This window comes from Clarias gariepinus, chromosome 28 (genome assembly GCF_024256425.1).
Source record: "Clarias gariepinus isolate MV-2021 ecotype Netherlands chromosome 28, CGAR_prim_01v2, whole genome shotgun sequence".
NCBI classification, from domain to species: Eukaryota; Metazoa; Chordata; class Actinopteri; order Siluriformes; family Clariidae; genus Clarias; species Clarias gariepinus.
Genome location: NC_071127.1, coordinates 5046546 through 5065748, shown reverse-complemented (window position 1 = coordinate 5065748; position 19203 = coordinate 5046546). Strand labels below are relative to the sequence as shown.

The following is a 19203-nucleotide window of genomic DNA, read 5'->3' as shown; positions in this document are numbered from 1 at the left end:
CCCACTGCGCGTGCTTGGTCTCTTCTCACTTTGTGCTGTAGTGGATCGTGTGAAGGAGTTTTTTTTCTTTTCTTCATAGAGCATTTTTTAATGCTTCCAAATAAAATGTTTACCACTACAGCAATAAATATGGACGCTCTAAAGCCGCCCTGATGACGGTAAGTGCTTATTACTGTAATTAGCTGGATTGTTGTATTTACACCTTAAACCCTGAAATCTTAGCTAGGCTAGTCAACGTTTGCTAGCATGAATGAATCAGGTCGGAAAACGTGTTTTTTCCCCTTTCTTATTTTTCATTATTTCACAACTCGTGTTTTAAACACTTGAGGAATTGGGAGTAAAAGGTGAAAAGTCTTATCTTTAACATTGTGTGGAAATCAGAGTGGAAGGGTTGCACACGAGGTGCGCGAGCACGTGGCGCGTGACTCCATGTGCACGCGCGGTAAAGTAGGAGATTCTGTGCATGAAGTATTAAAGATTATTAAAGCAATCAGTAAATGTTCAGATCCTTAGTGGTTTATCTGGTGCAGTGGCTTTTAGTTTAGGTTTATATAATAAGCAGAACTTATCTACTAAAAACAATGCAAAATCTGAAGTGTGCTTCTATATTAATCCTTAACATGTTTTGACTCTCTTTGCAGATATTTGTTTGGTTATGATGGATCATGTCCTTCATTGTAAATGAATCCAACAGAGAAACTCCAGCTCAAGGATCAGCTCCAGCAGGTACAGTGTGTTGTGGATGTTCTGTATAAACTGAATATCGTCCTGAGATGATAACGCTATATAGGAAGTGCCGTCTGATGCGATAACTGACGAGGTTAAAGAGCTAAACTGTTCTGAGGATGAAGCTTAAAGGTTTGTTTTCTCGCTGCTTTATGTGCAATGTGTCTGAATCCTCTTTTCTCTCTACAGGTTGTGTACCGCCTGATACTGGACCATATCAGCCTTGGGTTAACCCAGAACTTAAGGGGTATGCTTACTGTTATATTATATAACACTTCTTTAAAAAAAAGTGCTTGTGTGCAAATCCCCCACCCTGCCACTCCTTGTACATGTTCATTAGTACTGTATATTAGAATAATCAGAATGGCTAAATTAATATAGACCATAGTCTAGTCAAAGAAAATTGAAGGTGCAGTATATTCTAGAAAATTGCACAACATTGTCTGGCCAATCGGAATGCAGAATTTATCAGCCATGTGTTGGCAAATAAATTGGAGGATTAAAATGTCATTGGGATTAATTGTATAAAGGGATTGATTTAAGATTATTGCTTGGATACAGTTACTAAGCAGTTGGATGGATGGTTGAAGGTTTAGCTAGAGTGTGGGTGTAAAGAAATCACTCAGACAAGCCTGTGATGAAAGAAGTTATCCCTGTCTTAAATGATCATGTGGAGACCTTGGTAACCTGAGGCTTGTCCTTACTGACTTGCTATGCTGTGTACAAAGCTTGGGGCTGATCACTAACTTGTCTGTGTTTTGTGTTTCAGGTCAATGGAGTATGAAGTCATGTCCTTGATTGAAAATATGAGTGGAAGAGTGGGTGTTCATAATCATGGTTTCTTTAATGTATAAATAAAATTCATGGACAAAAGTTGTCTGAATTTCCTTGTACTTTAAAAGCTGTTAAACCTTCTCACCTCCAGCTTATCACTTAGGGCACATATTCACAAAACTTCTTAGAATTGAGCTCCTGCTATAGCTTAAAGACCTAGTTGGGAGTCCTAGACTAAGTTATTTCAGAAACTGCTCAGAGCAACCCTGAATAAGGAAAGTACAAAAACCTTTTTTTTTTTTTTTTTTTTTTTTTTTTTGAGGTGTGGTTGACCCCTTTGCTAGAGATGATACAGCAATTCAAGGACGGATTAGTTGATTCAAAAAAAAGGACCTGATCTCTGCAAAGGTCTTGATGTGCTTTTTATATAAAATTTAATACATGATGAAACAGTGAAATTGTATATAAAATTTTATAATGACTACAGGCTACTTTATGCATACTTGTATGTTTATACTTTATAGGCTAAATATCTAAAACAGCCAAATGTTAAATGTGTCTACTTTCAAAGCAACCAATTTGCACATGGTAGTTACTATATGATTACAGGACAGTCAAAGTTGCACTTCTCAATGTTGGGTAATTAACAATCCAAGTCGTCAAGTAGGCTTTTGTCATTCCAGCCATATACAGTACAGTTCAGTATACTGTGAAAGTTCCTTCATGACCAAGGTGTTACATACATGCAACAACACAAATTAACACTTTAGAACCAGCTAGCAAACTAAGATCTAATTAGCTGACTAGCTCATATTATGGAGATGGAAGGAAGAAAACCAAATTAGACAGAAGAGCAGTGTTTGGAGAATTTCTTTCTGCCATTTTGTCCTCTGCTAGAGGAAGTCTTAATCCTCAACATTTTTTAACCTTGGCAGCTGTTTTTATGGCTAAGATGTTTTCTGAATCATTTTTATCTCCACTAAGATTTGGTCCTAAATTTAAGGAGAAACTCTAAAATGGCAAAATTCTAAGAATTTCATCACTAGGAGCAACTTTTAGGCTTAAGAAGCTTCATGAATACAGGCCCAGATCTTTACTGTCAACAAATGAACATCAATGTGAAGTGTAATGTTTAAGAACATTCCAGATATTAATGTTAAGCTTCTTTATTAAAATGATTAAAAACTGAGTTAGGGCTGTGATCATGTGTGTAAGGTTGAAGTGCTGGCCATGTTTTTCAGTGTATCCAGGAAGAACTGTTCATCCTGTAGGAAGTCCCGGTCCTGTGTTGGAGAAATAAGGTTTAGCTTCATCAGAAAAGATGAGATGTGCATGGGAGCAGTATTACAATGCTGTGTGTACCTTCTCAGCTGTGTGTCTCAGGACTGCGAGTGTGGCCTGTTGGTTTGGAGAAATGGATCTGGAGTGCCTTATGGGTGCAGGAGGATGAGGAATTGCAGTGCTGTTGAGAACTGGGTAGAATCCTAAAAGGAAAAATGTGTTTAGAGGAAATTGACAATTTACTTTTCCTATAGTTGAAGGTCTTCTTATTGATGCACTATTGGCCCCAAAATATAGATTCATGATTCATTTTATTTGGTTCTAGCAGCTGATGCAAGTCTACTAACACTAGCTCAAATGGAGCCAAGCTAACACTATTTGACTTTTCACTTCAGGCTGATCTGAAGGCAGTAGTTCATTAGAATCAGTCTAAATGAATCGCTGCACGAAGCACTGAAATGAATTCTTCAAGAAACTACATCGGTTCTGATCTAATAAGAAATGTTCAGTGTACACCTGTGTGTGTGAAGTCTGAGACTATCGATGTGAGCATTTGCTTTGATTTATACATTCAAATATGTTTCTGCCTCTGGATCCAGTGCTGTATTAAATGAAACAGGAGGAAGTGAACCAGTTAAGAAACAAATCAGAAATAATTAAGACGTAAAAGTATATGAGGAGTTTAGAATTAAAGCAAGCGGTGAGGAGCAGTTAGCTTAGACACTTACCGCTGTGCGTTAGGTTTGTTCATTTTTATATGGAGGGCGAGGAACCTACCACTGAACAACCAGTTCCGATTATGTTTAAAATCGTACATGTACAAACCTGGATGACCTGCTTGCTTGATTGTCCTCTGGAGTGTGTGGTCAATCATTTCTACATTTCCCTGCTTACGACTTTATTTAGTTTTTAAACACACAACAATGGAAAAAAAAACATTCTTGCATCTTATGCTGTCAATAATGTGTACAGAATCATTGAAGGAAAAACAAATATTGTAAAGACAGCAAAGATCTATGTACAGTAATATATGAACCAAGCTAGTACAGAAGGTGAAAATGCAAAGTTGCTTTTACTGTCTTTCACACAGTTTTTATGCTGAATGCACTTCCTGATGCGACCCTCCCATTTTATCTGATCTTGGGACCGGCACTGCATCCAGTGGCTGGGGTACTGGGCATTGGGAGGGAATCGAACCCGGGCCTTACGCATGGTGAGAGACCTACCACTGAGCCCCAAATGCCCAAGATGAAATTTGCCCTAGATTAGTGTGTTGGTTTGTGAACACACAGTTATAATACAAGTTATATAATTGGTGTGTGTGTGTGTGTGTGTGTACCTGTTAGCAAAGGGTCAGCAAGGCCGGGTAAGTGGTCAGTGGCAGGGCCGGGTCTCATCCTGTCCATCTCTCTGTGATAATCGGTCATCCTCATCCTCTCCTGAGAGACAGGACAGAGGAGTAATTACACAGTCTGTTTAAAGAAGATGCTCGGTCTTATATATCATGATGATAAGACATGTAGATTACAGAACACACACACACACACACACACACACACACGTACACACAGACCTGCTGCAGGCTGTGCTCCTGCGACCTCAGTCGCTCCATCTCAGCGTGGATGTTGCGCAGACGAGCCTGATGTCCCGCCTCCACCTGCCGAGCCTCCTGCAGCGCCCGCTCGCCTTCCTCGTACCGCTCACACGCCAGCTACACACACACACACACATGAAAACAATCACACACAATTAATATACACACACACACACACACACACACACACACACACACACACACACACACACACACACACACACACACACAGAGTGAGAGCTACTGTATATGCCTGACTGATTATAAATGACTGTGTGTGTGTGTGTGTGTGTGTGTGTGTGTGTGTGTGTGTGTGAGAGAGAGAGAGAGAGACGTCACCTTGCTGAGACTCTCCACCTCTTGAGCTCTGTGTTTCAGATGCAGCGCCGCTGTGTTGAGTCTCTCTCTCTCCACCTCAAGCTCTCCCCGGAGTTTCTCCAGGCTCTCTCTCTCCTTCTGTAAGGCCTCCTCTTTCTGCTTCAGCTCTCCTGCTCGGAGCTTCAGCTCAGCCTGCTCCTAACACACACACACACACACACACACACACACACACACACACACCATCACTACTGGCAAAAATAGATACAGGATATTTTTTTTTTTGTAGGAGCCATGTGTGTGTGTGTGTGTGTGTGTGTGTGTACCTGTGCCATGCTGATGATGTGTCCCTCTCGGTCTATCTCTCTCTCCTTGCGCAGTTTGTCCTGAGTATGGAAGTGGGTCCAATCTGCGGCCAGTTTCCTCCTCTCCTCTGCACAGCGCTGCATCACCGACTGCTGCTCCTCCAACAGAGCGCTCTATAACACACACATTTATACCAATGCTTTTTAAATACTGAGGGTGCTTTTATCTTTTCGTTTCTCATTTTCTTCCTCTTCCACGTATGTGTGTGTGTATGTGTGAGACACCTTGGCCCTCTCCAGCTCCTCTCTCTCTATGCTGAAGTGTTGAGTCATGGTGCGTCTCTCCTCCTCCAGGCCTCGTAACGCCGACTCCGCTTTAGCCTGCTCTGCCGTGACCCGCCAGCGCTCCTACACACACACACACACACACACACACACACACACACACACACATACATTTTACCATCACAAGGAAGCACTGTATATATGTGTACACGTGTATTAAAGACTGACAAGACTGTTAAACGGTTCTCAAAATGTATATCACATGTGTAAGATTGTATGTTGAAGTGAAGAGAAATTATAAAATGTCACTACAGCAAATACGATGTGTTGTATAAACACTGAAATAACTGAACACAGACAAGGCTAATCCTGTGTACACGCCCATCTTTGGCAGATGTTCATGAACATTAATGCGTGTGCAAATGCATTTGGTCATGTGACAAGGTGTCAAAACAAACAAGATGTCAGAAACCCAAACAAGTGAAGAATTGTCTTCGCCGATTCCGTAAAAAGCCTGCATCTTTTTTAATTTGCGAGTTGTATAGTCTGAATCGATCTAATTGTATTAGACCTGATGCTCAGTGTAATGTACTGATGGAATTATGAAGTGACTCTAAAACTCGTACCAACACCCCGTATGCCACGCCCACTTCTCCCCAGTGCACAGACCTGCTGTAGCTGTCTCTGCTGTTCAGCCAGCTGTGTGTCCATCTTAGCTATGACCTCTTTGAGTCGGGTTCTCTCCTCTGCCATGTCCCTCTGCTGCTGAGTCAGACGCTCCTGCAGCACTGAGATACACACACAGTATTCATAATCAACCCTTAGCGCATATGATGCATTGCACTAACACACTGACTAGAGAAGGACATAAAGAAAATGTTTCCTTAAGTCAGATGTTACAGTCTCCTCAACCCCGAGTTCAGCAAAGCAGCACGGCTTCTCACATGACGTCATCAACAGAGTGAATTTGCTGTACTTTAGACACAGGGATCACCAGGGACGACCTGATACCTGATACGATATTATCACGATACCCAGGTACTGATTCGATTTTATTGAGAATCACAATTTTATAAAAATAACAATTTTTTTCCCATAATTTGTTACAATTCTAAACAAACTCAGCAAATAATTTGCTTGTACCAAACAGGACACTGTGTTGCCTGCCAATAGATTGAATAGTGTACAGTTTTGAGCCACCTGTAGGAATATAAAACAAGTGCGAAATAATTTCATTTGGAAGTCTGTGTGATGATACACAAACTGCACCCATCCATACTTTACATCACTCATCCATACTTTACATCACTCATCACAGTTAGCTGGCTAACAGCATCAGTTTGGTGTTAGACTCAGGCAGGGGGAGCGGCTAAAAAGGGGTGGTGATATTAGTCAGAACTTAATTTGTATATTTATTGTATGTGTAGTGTTTGTAGTGTGTGTGTTGTTACCTCGCAGTTGCTCGTCTCTCTGTCGAGCACCGAGCTCCAGACCCTGAGTCGTGTTCTCGTGAGTGCTCGCAATACGAGACGAGAGATCGCCCAACCTCAGGGAGAACTGCTCCATCTGCTCAATAACCGCCGTCAGGGATCTACACACACACACACACACACACACACACACACCATTGTGTAGGCTACAGTCCAAATGCACTTCTCTAATGACTAACTAGAAAAGATTCATGGAAATCACAAGGGATGAACCGATATGATATTATAACGATACATCGGTGACGATACAACTTCTATTGCAATTCTATCTAGTATCACAACCTTTTTTCCGGACTTTGTTAGAATTCTAAACAAATTCAGCAAATAATTTGCTCCTCCCATACAGAATACTTTTCTGTGTGAATAGTTTATAATAGTCAGAGTCCACAACCTGCAAGATTGTGGAGGAATGGCAACATATTACCAGCTCAAATTAAAGTAAAATAAAAATTTTATTTGTCACATACATAGTCATACACAATACAAATGATCCATCCATCCATCCATCCATCCATCCAGTAGTTCAACACAGGACCTTGAAGGCAAATGGTGATCATTGTATTTATTCCCATTTTTCCAACCGTGGTAGGACCTCTGGTCAACATTCAAACACATATTCACACACTATGAGCAATTTGAGAATCCCAAATACTGTATATACATAAAATTTATGTTAAAACATGGACTTTGGAGATAATGATTTAGATAATTGGTCCCATCTATACACTGTATTAGACACTGTTAGACAGTGCTAGCTCAGTTAACTGGCTAATTACCTGCTTACTTTAGTCAGCTAGTTCGCAGTTTTCTAAACCACATGCTTGAAAGTAAATGTAAACAATTTCATAATAAAATCCAGTGTTTGATAATGAATTTAATTTACTATTACAAATGGTGTGTGTGTGTGTGTATAAAATCCAGTACCTGGTCTGTGAGGTAGCACTGGTCACTGCATCAATCTCCTCGTCCTTTAGTCGCCTGAGTCTCTGTACCTGATCCTCATGATCCTTCTTCATCTCCAGTATAGACTTCCTGCAACACACACACACACACACACACACACACTATTTATGTTACTCCAGGTATGTATGGTACCAAAAGTCTCCAACTGCACTGTCTTGAACAGGGGGCGGAGCTTGCAGGGCTGTTCATTACTGATTAGTTATAAGGCCACGGCCCTGACATGTGTGTGTTTATACCTCTGGAGATCCCGGAGTCTCTCCACATCCCGGTCTCGCTCCTGTTGGCTCTGTGCCAGCCTGCGCTGGTGCTGCTCCTGGAGCTCCGCCCTCTCCTGCTGCGCCAGCTTCATCACTGCTTCCAGACGCTCCATCAGCTCCTGGTTCTCCATGTGGGCCCGCGTCTCCCGCTGCACCGCACTCTCCTCCAGCAGCTTTACACGAGTTCTGGGGAAGGGAAGAGAGAGAGAGAGAGTGTGTGTGTGTGTGTGTGTGTGTGTTCTCCATAATTGTACAGTATGCACATTACACTGTGTGCATGTTACCTGTGTGTGTTCTCCATAAGCTCTGTGTCATGTTTGTGTCTCTGTTGAAGATTATCCAGTAACATCTGTACCTGATCCTTTTCCAGCTGCAGACTGCGGACCTGTTACACACACAGAGAGATATACAGAGTGTGTAAAAGTGTGGGTGTGTGCATACATGTACCTATGTGATGGTGTGTGTGTGTGTGTGTGTGTGTGTGTGTGTGTGTGTGTGTGTGTGTGTACCTGTCCCTCCAGCTGTATGATCCGGGTCTGTAGTGCAGTTGTGTCTGTGGTGTGATGTTCCGCATCTTTCCTTTGTTTCTGGATGGAATTCAGCTCCAGCGGTGCACCTAAACCCCAGAGCTGACCCTGAGTCAGCTGCAGATGCACATGTGCGCACACACACACAATTTATTTTCATGATAAACTGTCACAGAAATCTGGTCAGTAGATAGTGTGTGTGTGTGTGTGTGTGTGTGTGTGTTTAAGTAAGTAAGTAAGTACGTAAGTAAAGACAGACCTGCTGCTGCAGGAGAAGCTGCTGAAGGCTGTCTGTAGACAGAGACACCTGCTGGACAGGTGCAGCACTCACACCTGTAGGTTTCTGTCCTGGATCTGAAAGAGAGAGAGAGAGAGAGAGAGAGAGAGAGAGAGAGAGAACGAGAAACTATCATTGCAAACAAAAGTAGTCCACACCACAGTAGTTTAATGTGGGGGGACGGAGCCACTTTTCATTTTTTATTTTTATCGTCTTCAGTCTCCCCAGCCTCTTCATAACAAATTAAATGAAATGAAAGATTAAAGATACAAATGAAGTTTTGAAAGAAAAATATGAATAAATGAGGGGTTTAAGACTTTTGCCTGGTACAATATCAAGAGTACTGTCATTAACATAAGACTTAAATTATCTGATATCTCCACTTTTTACATATGCTAAATGTCCTCGTCTGTCCAACCAGCAGCCCATCGCTGTGCAGGATGACTGATGGACATTCGAGACATACCTTGTGTGTGTTGAACTCCTGTGCTGAGTCCTGGGGCAGGAACAGGACTCTGTTGTCGACTAGGCACAACCACAGACTCACGACTGATCACACACACACACACACACACACACATGTTTACTTAGCATGTTTACGTATATATTTGAAATACATTAAATGTCAATGTGTTAAACAGATGTGTGTTTTGTAAAGTGGTATACTGAGGTACCTAGGCTGTCTGGGAGGGAGGGGCGTGTCCTCTTTTGTCCTATGAGGAGTCAAGGTGTTGTTGCGATTGCTGGGAAAACAACACAAACTTTCCAATAACTGTAAATGTGTTTTAAAATATCAACGCAAAAGCATTACAAAACACTAACACTGGAGATTTGTTCCAAAAATGTTAAAAAAACATTGCGGACAACTTTTTTTTTAATCTCTTGTTAAAAATGGTCCATAGTACGTTTGTGTTTATTCAATAGTTAGTTCCGACTGAGTAATCTGATTGGGTGAAAGGCATTCCACGAGTGGTGATAATAAACAGTAACAGCACTGTATGTATAACTCTGGTGTTCTATAGTCATTGATTACACTAACTGTCGGTTGGGGGAGAAGGTGAAAGTAGGTCTGTATGGTCCGAAGTACTGAGGAGAGAGCAGCTGCCTGCCAAAATCCACATTCAAAACCCGTCACAAAAGCACTTTCAGCAAGAAAATGCATCTGATAATGGGAAATCTTAAACAGCACATCGACTCCTTAATAATTACTTCTAATGTGTTGCAAATTATATCTGACCCTTCCAGGTACTTTTATTTATGGCTAAAAGCTAACAAGCTCCTAACATAAGGCTGAATTCCAAATTGCTCTCCAATTCCTGATCAAGGGCAGGAATTGGTGTGTTGAACAAATGAGTGTACAACCTAATGCACTAGCTTTCCATTTAACTCTTTTAGGAATTCAACATCAGACCCCAGGAGTTAGCAGAGCTGATAATCCAAAGTGGAATAAGCAGATTTTAAAATATTACTTTTGACCTATAAAGCAGTAAATTATCCAGTGACACAGTCCCTGAGCAAACTGCTAGTAACTTCCAAATACGCCACCCGTCCCTGGATCAAAGGATGCAGACTGCTTGTCAGTACCTCATATTATGAAAACCATGAAAGCTTTTTCTTACAAACCCCCAAAGTTATGGAATAGCCTTCAAGTTAAAGTTCGGATTTTAGACACAGTCTCTAATTTCTAATCAGTCACCAATTTAGCCAAGCACTTATGTCTACAACCAAATCTGAATTTCAGTACAACAGCACTCCCTCTTGTGTGATTTTACTTAATTAAGGAGTCAAACACTGAAGGTTCTGCTGAACCTCTTTTCCATCGGCCCATACCTGAGGAATGTATCCAGGTCTATTTCTTCTCCAAGCCCCAGAGATTCCTCCTGCCTTTTCCCTCTCTCCTCCACCAGTGCTTTCTTCTTACTTAGTGCTCCTGCCAGCCAGTCGTCCTGCTCCTCACCCCCTTTCTTTTTAAGCTCTGATTTGGGTGCAATGGTTGTGGAAATTCCTGCAGAGTCAGGCCTGGCTCTAAACTCCTCAGTGGGCTTCAAGGTCACCCTAGATGCATTTCCTCCAACATGTGATGGAGAAGAAAGAGTTTTTAGCCTATCAGAGGCCTCCGTGGACTCCTTCTTCTGTTGTTTGGGCTCCTCCTTTTGTTCCGCTTCATCTTCATCTTGTTTCAGCCCGAGCCAGTCTGAAGTGGTACGGCCCGGTCGCGTTGAGGTCATGGTGGAGGTTGTGGGCTTGCGTTCTGGAGAAGGAGAGCTGACATCCTCAGTGGAGAATCTAAGTGAGAGTTATGATCAGTGTTTGATTTGCTAAAACAGCAGGAGAGCATTTTCATTATGTTACACAAGTCAGAGCCTGTTACATGGTTACAGCAGGTCATATATCCAAGCCAAACCGGACAAAAAAAAAATGCGTTTTTTTTTACCGGACGGAGTGTCTGCGAGAGGTACGTCCCTCTGGAGTCGAGCCCAGCGTGGGCTGATATGAGCCGAATGTTAAGTCTTCATCTCCAAATGCAGAGTCTAAAAGACAGGATCAGGTTCCAGGTGTAACAAACACAACACCATCATTAGTGGTAATAGGACAGAGTGTTTTGTGATAGCAAATGTGTACATACATGTCTGCATTTCTGTCTTTATGAGAAATATGCCATATTATGCACATAATCTTCCTTAGCAGCCGTCTGAGAACCTGAACTCTAAAGAACTTTTTTCTTCATTAAAACTGAGGCAGAGTCCATGTCTACCTCATTAAAACTGAGGTACAGAATCCATACCTTCTTTACTAAAACTGAGACACAGAGGTCACGCCTCCTTTACTAAAAGTGAGGCACAGTGGACACAATGTTTGGTTACCTTTGCCTGCCGAGCTCTTCTGTGGCTGTCTCTCTGTAGGTGTTATGTCTTTTTTCTCTCCAGTCACAGGTCTTTCCAGGAGGCGAGGAGATGTCCCAATCCCCAAAATCTCGTCCAGTCTGGTGCGTGCTCTTTGAGGAGTGTCACTGGACCGAGGATCAAATAATAATATGATGATGTCAAATTAGAGTTGAGGTCAGCCTCTCCATACACACTACCATGGAATACACACTGACTTATTTAACCATCATTTTATGATCTTAATATATTTCGACAGAACATGACATAAAGGGAATAAAAAAAAGACATGTTCATTATTTATACATGTCATACATTCATAATACATCATATAAAAAAATCAACCTGTACCTCTCTTTTTTGGGGACGAGTCCACTTCCTCTTTCTCCTCTTTTTGGTGCGTCACTGAACCCCAATGCGTCCATCAGATCGTCTCCATCATTGTCAAAGTTCAACTCATTGCGTTTCTTAGGTGTAGGTACAGATGCAGCTGGAATACAAGGATAAAAAATAAAACATTTAAAAATCACAAAACATCACTGTTAAATACAAAAATATGTCCTTAACATCCTGTCATCTAGATTAACACATTACACACTGGTCCAACTGTGAAGTACCTACACTGCAGCAGGAACTAAAAAAGGTTCCAGGCAAAAACTACAAATTCACCCCTGGTTCCTGATCAGGTTCTTGATCAGGTTCAGTGATGAACATAGTAGCGGAACTTAATCATTAACATTCTTGATATAATGCTCTAACCTTGTTCCTCTTTCTTTTGTACAGCCGGGGAGGATGACTGCTGTTTTCCTGCTTTTCCTGATGGAATGTTTTTTGGTTGTTCCTCGTCCAGGTCAATCAGCAGATCATCCAGAGGATCATCCAGGTCATCTGTTATAGACCCAGAAACACCACAGTGTGAAAAAAAATAAAAAATAAATAACGATCAATGCCAAGTACGAGGGTAAGTCAAAATTTATCGACAATCCGGCTTCAGAATTATTTTTCAAATAACTGATTTTTTTTTCTAATTAAGTCACTAACAAATGGCATGGACAAAGCAAGGAGATTATATCAATTTCATTGTCCATCTGTGAACAAGATTCCCTCATTAAAAAATGTTTTAGGCTGAGCACCATGGTCTTCACTTCTTCATCAGAAGCGTCTCACTGTAACGAGCACTGTAGACTGTTGAACTTTCAGAATCCCAGGAAAACTGGAAGCATTGATGAATTCTCCAGCTGAGGGTTGACTTTTGAGCTTTTACTTAGTCAGCAATTAAGGATGTTTCCATCCCATACTCTGCCGTTTACTCTCAGGCTCGTAGTGACGTGTTGTTTCGGCACCCTCAGACCGCAAAAAAAATTAATCACTGCACGCTGCTCTTCTTTTGTGCAAATCACAAACCGGGCATCAATTTTTGCTCTCGCACCGCAGTTACAAATGAACCAATGTAACCCATTTACACCTGCACAGCAGTGACTGGGGAGACAGTAGCCTTAAATAGAAAGTGCCAATAGGAAGTTTTAATATAACCGGAATGCGGATAATTAAGAGCTAAGACCCTCAAACTTTTCCTCTGTTTATTCTCAGTCATTTGGATGTAAATGTAATAAGCATGAAATACAGGTCAGTTTCAAACAATTAAACATTTGTTTTTTTTTTCCTTATCGTATCCTAAGATTTTTTTTAATCAGACGTTTTTGTGCTGATACCTTGTTTAGCAGCTGGAATTTCATCATCATCACCATCATCATCCTCTTTATCATCATCTACAGTAATGCAGCATTAACGAACACAAAATACACCGTTCAATGTAAATCATCGGGTATGGAAATGTTAACAGAATTACTAGCACAGAACATCTGGACTTAGGGGCTTCTTTTTTTATACAGTGCTATTTGAATTTCGCATGTGATTTGTCAGAAGTTTAGAAGCTGAATTTTATTTTGTCTTATTTATTTTAACATTTTTTAAAAAGACAGGCTCATAGAGAGAAGGATTACAGCTGGTATATTATGATAATAGTTAATATTAAACACTATAAATATGTACATCTTAAGTTGAGCTCACCCATGAAGCTGAACTTCCTGTAGCTCCTGACAGAAGGAGCAGCAGGAGCAGAGCTGGGCTTCCTGTCCTCGATCTCCGCTGCTTCTGTGACGAAACAAAGAGAGAGGGAGATACATTATACACAGTGTATACACACAACACAGACAGTGGAAAATAAAATGTCTTGTGTGTTTTTGTGTGTGTGAGTTTCAACTCACGATTGGTTTTGTTCTTGTCTCCTGGTTTAGACATTTCAGCTCTGGAGGTTCTGCTCTGTGCAGGAGCTGAGCTGGGCTTCTTCTTCGATCCAAACAAGTCAGCCTCCATATCATCCATGTCCTGTGACACACCACACACACACACACACACACACACACACAAAATATCTATTTTAGATACAATATATGGAATGTTTTTCATTTCGTTTCTTTTTTTTTTAAGAAAACAGATCTCCTTTTTGGTGTTTCTGCGATTTATGTGTCAAAGATCAAACACCCAGGCACCTTCATACTCTCTAACAAAGCCTTCGGATCCGCCTCAGATACATCAGAGTCCTGCAAGCAGAAGAAACAAATCAATTCCTGTTTTTCCTTCAACACACACTCTTTTTTTGTCTTTTGCTTAAAAAAAGTAAAAAAAAAAAACTAACAAACTTGTGATGTTACAGAGAAAAAACACAGTGTCGTCGTCTTTTTCCTGAAGATGTTACAGCGTTTAACTCGGAATCTTGCAAAGTTCTAGCATAAATGTTAACAATCCTCCATGTTATCGATTTCACACCTTTTTAACACATAATAGACAAATGACAACGTATCAGAAGGCATTAATATACACCCATGATTCACCGCTGCACTCCTGTTATACTGTAGGAAACTAACCAACTCCTTTTAAACAATCAGAATCCACAATAATAAAGACAAGCCCTTGTAAACGGACTCATCTCACCTCGGCATCTTTCTCCGCCTCCTCGGCCAGCTTGCTGAAGAAATCATCGTCTAGCAGGTTCCTGATCAGTTTTAACACAAATACTGGTGAGTATCATCCTTAGAGTTTATCGTTCAGTGCTACCTCGCCGTCTGTCTCAGTATGAGCGCTCACCTCTTTCCGCTTTGTGTTCGTAAGACACCTGCTGGTTTTCTGAGTCCACCAGAAGGAGACCTGGCCTTTGAGTGGAGATCTAAGTTGGGGGGAAAGAGGTCATATCTGCAGTATTTTACACAATAATTTATTAAAACATTAAAGCTATGATGTCGGAAGTTAGCTCAGGTGCAAAGCTAAAGAACTCAGCCTCAGGTTCTAACAGGAGGTTTAATGTTTAAACCCAGTAGAGTCGCATACCATCTGCATCGTCTCCCAGCAGGTCTCCTAATACATCATCAATCGAGCCTGGTAAGTAACAACACACATCACACTCACATATCTAAACAAATATATTAAAAATGTGTACTAGAACGCGTGTCTGGAGTATAAACCTCTCACCTCTCAGGCCTTTCTTCTGTTTGGACGTCTGACATGAAAAGACAAAACAAAGAGTTTTAAATGAAACATGTCGCTCTGACGAATCACAGGTGTATATTAACACTCACACGGCATCGTTTCTATAGTAACTGCACCTTTCACCTGGACTTGTAACTTAAGGAGAGAGGAAAACGAGAGAGAGAGAGCAAGTGAATGTGTGTAGCAAAAGAAGAGGTGTTTATAGTTGCTATAATGTAAGTGAAAGTGTCATGTAATAGATGAAATATACAGATTAAATGTATGAAAGTTACGTATGTGTGTTAGTTAAATTTAATTTGCTGTGATGTTAAAAGAATAAATCACCTGAGGAGGTGCTGTTAGTGGAAATCTATAAAGATCTGAGTGGTAAGAGTAACCACACTTTATTGCTCCCATGTTGTTGTTTTACTTTATCAGCACAACGCTGAAAGTGTTATTCCTAACAACCGCTCACACTAAATTGATGTTGTTGACTCTAGAAGCAAGTCACATGTCTCTTATTTCATCTTCCTTCAGCTGCTTCCATTAGGGGTTGGCACAGTGGACCGTTTATCTCCATCTACCACATCTTCCCTCATCACTCCAACGTGTCCTCCCTCACCACTTCAATTAACCTCCTTTTGGTCCTTTCTCTTCTCCTACCTGGCAGCTCCATCTCTAACATTATCCTACTGATGATGATACCCCTCATCCGTCCTCTGCACATGTCCAAAACATCTTAATCTGGTCTCTGTTCCTACATTTACATTTACATTTAGGCATTTGGCAGACGCTCTTATCCAGAGCGACTTACAAAAAGTGCTTTAATGTTTACATAATTGGATACATACTTACACTGGGTTAACTAGATTAATAACTAAGTGCCATTAGTCCAACACAACTAAGAAGAGGTTTTTCTTTTTTTTTTTTTTTCGGGGGGGTGGGGGATGTTAGTCCAAGTACTGGAGAAACAGATGAGTCTTGAGTCGTTGTTAGTTCCTCTAATATATTTATTCCTAATCCTGTCCATTTTTGTCACTTTAAAAGCAATCGCAGCATCTTCAGCTCTGCCACCTCCAAACCTTAAATATTTAAACGTCTCTAACTTCCCTAACTGTACTCCTCGCAAATGCACCTTTCCCGCCACCCTCTCCCTCATTTACACACATGTACTCTGTCTTGCTCCTACTGATCTTCATGCCTTTTCTCTCCAGTGTATCCCTCCACCTCTCTAGACTCATTTCAACCTGCTCCCTACTCTCACTGCTGATCACAATATCATCTGCAAACATCATAGTCCTTCCTCATCCATCAACTTGTCCATCAATGCAAACAGGAACGGACTAAGAGCCGATCTCTGGTGCAGTCCCACCTTCACCTTAAACCAGTTGGTCGTACCTACAGCACAGCTTACCGCTGTAACGCCGTCTTTGTACATATCGTGGATCACCTTCACACAAGGCTTATCCACTTTCTCATGCAATATCACAGTTCATCGCTGGGCATCCTGTCATAGGCTTTCTCCAGATCTACAAACACAACGCCACTCTTTTAGATCTTCTCTCAACTTCTCCATCAGCATTCTCAAAGAAATTATAGCAGCAAGACACATTCCTTTTTACTTGTGGAACATAAATATTTACAAAATATATTTGCATGCAAAGAGTTGAATGTTAATAAAATGCAAAATGAAAAAAATAAGATTGATGTGAAATAAAGATGTAGGAGGTTAAGACAAAGTACAAAATATTTAATTTTATTTCACTTGTATGGTCTTAAATATAAATTCCTTAATAACAACAAGAATAAACCGACTCCAGTCTTGAGTTTCGGACTCATCTGCATTTGTTTATTGTTGTGTTCTCTTCAGTGACAATGCTAGCAAAGTTAAACCACGCTTCTACTGAAATCACATATGATCAGCACTAAATAACCATGCATGCATTTACACCAGTGAGAAAACACATTGCCGTAAATATACACACACTCACCATGATATACACACATACAGACACAGAGAGGGAAAGATTAAATCAGAGCAGCTTTACACACTCATGCTAGTCAGCAGGACCAGCGCGTCCGCGTCGCCATTGGTAACCGCAGCTCGCGCTCTTAACTCATAAACGGTCATCTCAGTTTCTATCATTCATCTTCTAAAAAACTTAAAACATTAAACAAATTCCTCATACATTAAGATATAGTCTATTTATGTATTTAAATAAATAATAATATATGTTCCTATTTATATTTGAATTCCCTGTGGTTGCGCCTACTTCCTGTGACGCACTTCCTGTTTACGTCACTGGTTTCATAGTAATGTACAGTACAATAGTGCCTCGATTGTATTTATTAAACTTGGAGTAAAACAAAAATGATATATTTTTATTGACTTTAAACACGTATTACTAATTACAGAAATATAAAATATCAAAGCGTGTGTGTTGACCACTAGGTGGCGTTCAGGGTACAGTTCAGTACAGCTCCAAGCACAACTGATTTAACTCATCTTTTTTTTTTTTTTAAGTGTTTCAGAATTTCCCTTCATAGTTTAATTAGTGGTGCTTGCAAAGCATCACTATTGTTATCTTGCAAAATTCTTCCGTACAAAAGTTTGGCGCGTAACTAGTCCCGCACCGTTTGTCATAGACCCATGAGTGAGGTGTCAAATCGTGCGGCTTATACGCGAATGGGGTGCTATGACTTTTATAAGGGGTGGGCGGTTAATTGCCCCCGCAGGGGGCAATTAACCGGCCAAAAAATCCCATAGACTTAACATTGAGGCCAACTTTGACGGATTGTAGCGCAGAGAGTGAAATTTGTAGAGACGTCAGATTTACCACATTTGAAGAGGATTGCAGCCTGTGTCAGATGATACCCCGCACAGGGGAATAAGTTCGACCCCCGGGGCAAGAGAGGTCCCCAAAGTTGCCCCATAGAATTTGAATGGGGATTTTGGCGACTTTGCCCATTGACTTATAATGGGAATTTTAAAAAATTACTAGTGCCGCACCGTTCGTCGTAGACCCATGAATGAGGTGTCAACCCGTGCGGCTTTTTTGGGAGTAGGTTGCTTTGACTGTTTGAAGGGGTGGGTGGTTAATTGCCCCCGCAGGGGGCAATTAACCACCCACAGACTTAACACTGACAACAACTTTGACTGAGTCCCGCACCGTTCGTCGTAGACCCACGAATGAGGTGTCAAACCATGCGGCTTATTCGGGAGTAGGGTGCTCTGACTGTTTGAAGGGGCTTAACATTGAGACCAACTTTGACCGAGTACCATGAGTGAGGTGTCGAACTGTGCGGCCCATTTTCGGGAACAGGGTGCTGTGACTTTTCTGAGGGGTGGGTGGTTAATTGCCCCCTGCGGGGCAATTAACCGCCCACAGACTTAACACTGAGAACAACTTTGACTGAGTCTTGCACCGTTCGTCGTGAACCCATGAATGAGGTGTCAAACCGTGCGGCTTATTCGGGAGTAGGGTGCTCTGACTGTTTGAAGGGGTGGGTGGTTAATTGCCCCCGCAGGGGGCAATTAACCACCCACAGACTTAACATTGAGACCAACTTTGACTGAGTCCCATGAGTGAGGTGTCAAACCGTGCGGCCCATCTTCGGGAACGGGGTGCTGTGACTTTTCTAAGGGGTGGGTGGTTAATTGCCCCGCAGGGGGCAATTAACCACCTACAGACTTAACATTGATTTAACTGTGGATCTGACTGTCGTAGAGACACTCTTTTGCATTTATCATCATGCTCATGAGCCACGCCCCCTAGCACCCTCATTAGCATGCTGTTAGCATGATGCTAACGCGATTAGCATTTTGCTAACATGATGCTAACAAAATTAGCATCTTGCTAGCGGTATGCTAATTTCATCAGCACATCGCTAGCATGATGCTAACGCTATTAGCATGTCGCTAGCATTATGCTAACTTTTCGCTAATAACATGTATAGAATGTTCCTAGCATCATGCTAGTGTAATTAGCACAATGTTTA

General features: G+C 41.3%; 1 protein-coding gene, 1 long non-coding RNA gene and 2 other non-coding genes across 7 annotated transcripts; 3 read left to right on the top strand and 1 right to left on the bottom strand.

Moving 5' to 3' along the window:
• The first annotated feature begins 43 nt into the window (after nucleotides 1-43).
• On the top strand, nucleotides 44-1594 carry LOC128516081 (uncharacterized). The gene is made up of 4 exons (XR_008356741.1): nucleotides 44-158; nucleotides 642-726; nucleotides 916-973; nucleotides 1496-1594. It is a non-coding gene; the product is annotated as an uncharacterized LOC128516081 (long non-coding RNA).
• LOC128516228 (small nucleolar RNA SNORD49) lies at nucleotides 767-845 on the top strand. Its single transcript, XR_008356754.1, has one exon. It is a non-coding gene; the product is annotated as a small nucleolar RNA SNORD49 (small nucleolar RNA).
• Nucleotides 1353-1424, top strand: LOC128516226 (small nucleolar RNA R38). The gene has a single exon (XR_008356752.1). It is a non-coding gene; the product is annotated as a small nucleolar RNA R38 (small nucleolar RNA).
• Nucleotides 1595-2630: 1036 nt separating the features above from the next.
• On the bottom strand, nucleotides 2631-17539 carry LOC128515910 (fas-binding factor 1 homolog). 4 transcript variants are annotated; one of them, XM_053490167.1, is made up of 30 exons: nucleotides 17196-17539; nucleotides 15208-15235; nucleotides 15067-15114; nucleotides 14827-14905; nucleotides 14674-14734; nucleotides 14232-14282; nucleotides 13947-14067; nucleotides 13750-13833; nucleotides 13392-13448; nucleotides 12439-12567; nucleotides 12025-12169; nucleotides 11662-11807; nucleotides 11232-11328; nucleotides 10628-11083; nucleotides 9472-9540; nucleotides 9264-9346; nucleotides 8780-8874; nucleotides 8503-8637; nucleotides 8278-8378; nucleotides 7973-8179; nucleotides 7698-7805; nucleotides 6735-6874; nucleotides 5953-6071; nucleotides 5284-5406; nucleotides 5020-5172; nucleotides 4715-4885; nucleotides 4355-4492; nucleotides 4121-4220; nucleotides 2863-2984; nucleotides 2631-2783 (listed from the first exon to the last, which is right to left on the bottom strand). In XM_053490167.1, exons 1-30 carry the CDS (start codon nucleotides 17196-17198, stop codon nucleotides 2703-2705), a joined length of 3450 nt encoding a protein of 1149 aa, XP_053346142.1. In that variant the 5' UTR covers nucleotides 17199-17539; the 3' UTR covers nucleotides 2631-2702. The 4 variants fall into 4 exon arrangements, with proteins under 4 accessions (XP_053346142.1, XP_053346139.1, XP_053346141.1 ...); XM_053490164.1 differs by having other exon boundaries at nucleotides 4715-4891; nucleotides 17196-17537; XM_053490166.1 differs by having other exon boundaries at nucleotides 4715-4891; nucleotides 12031-12169; nucleotides 17196-17537.
• Between the last annotated feature and the right edge of the window lie 1664 nt (nucleotides 17540-19203).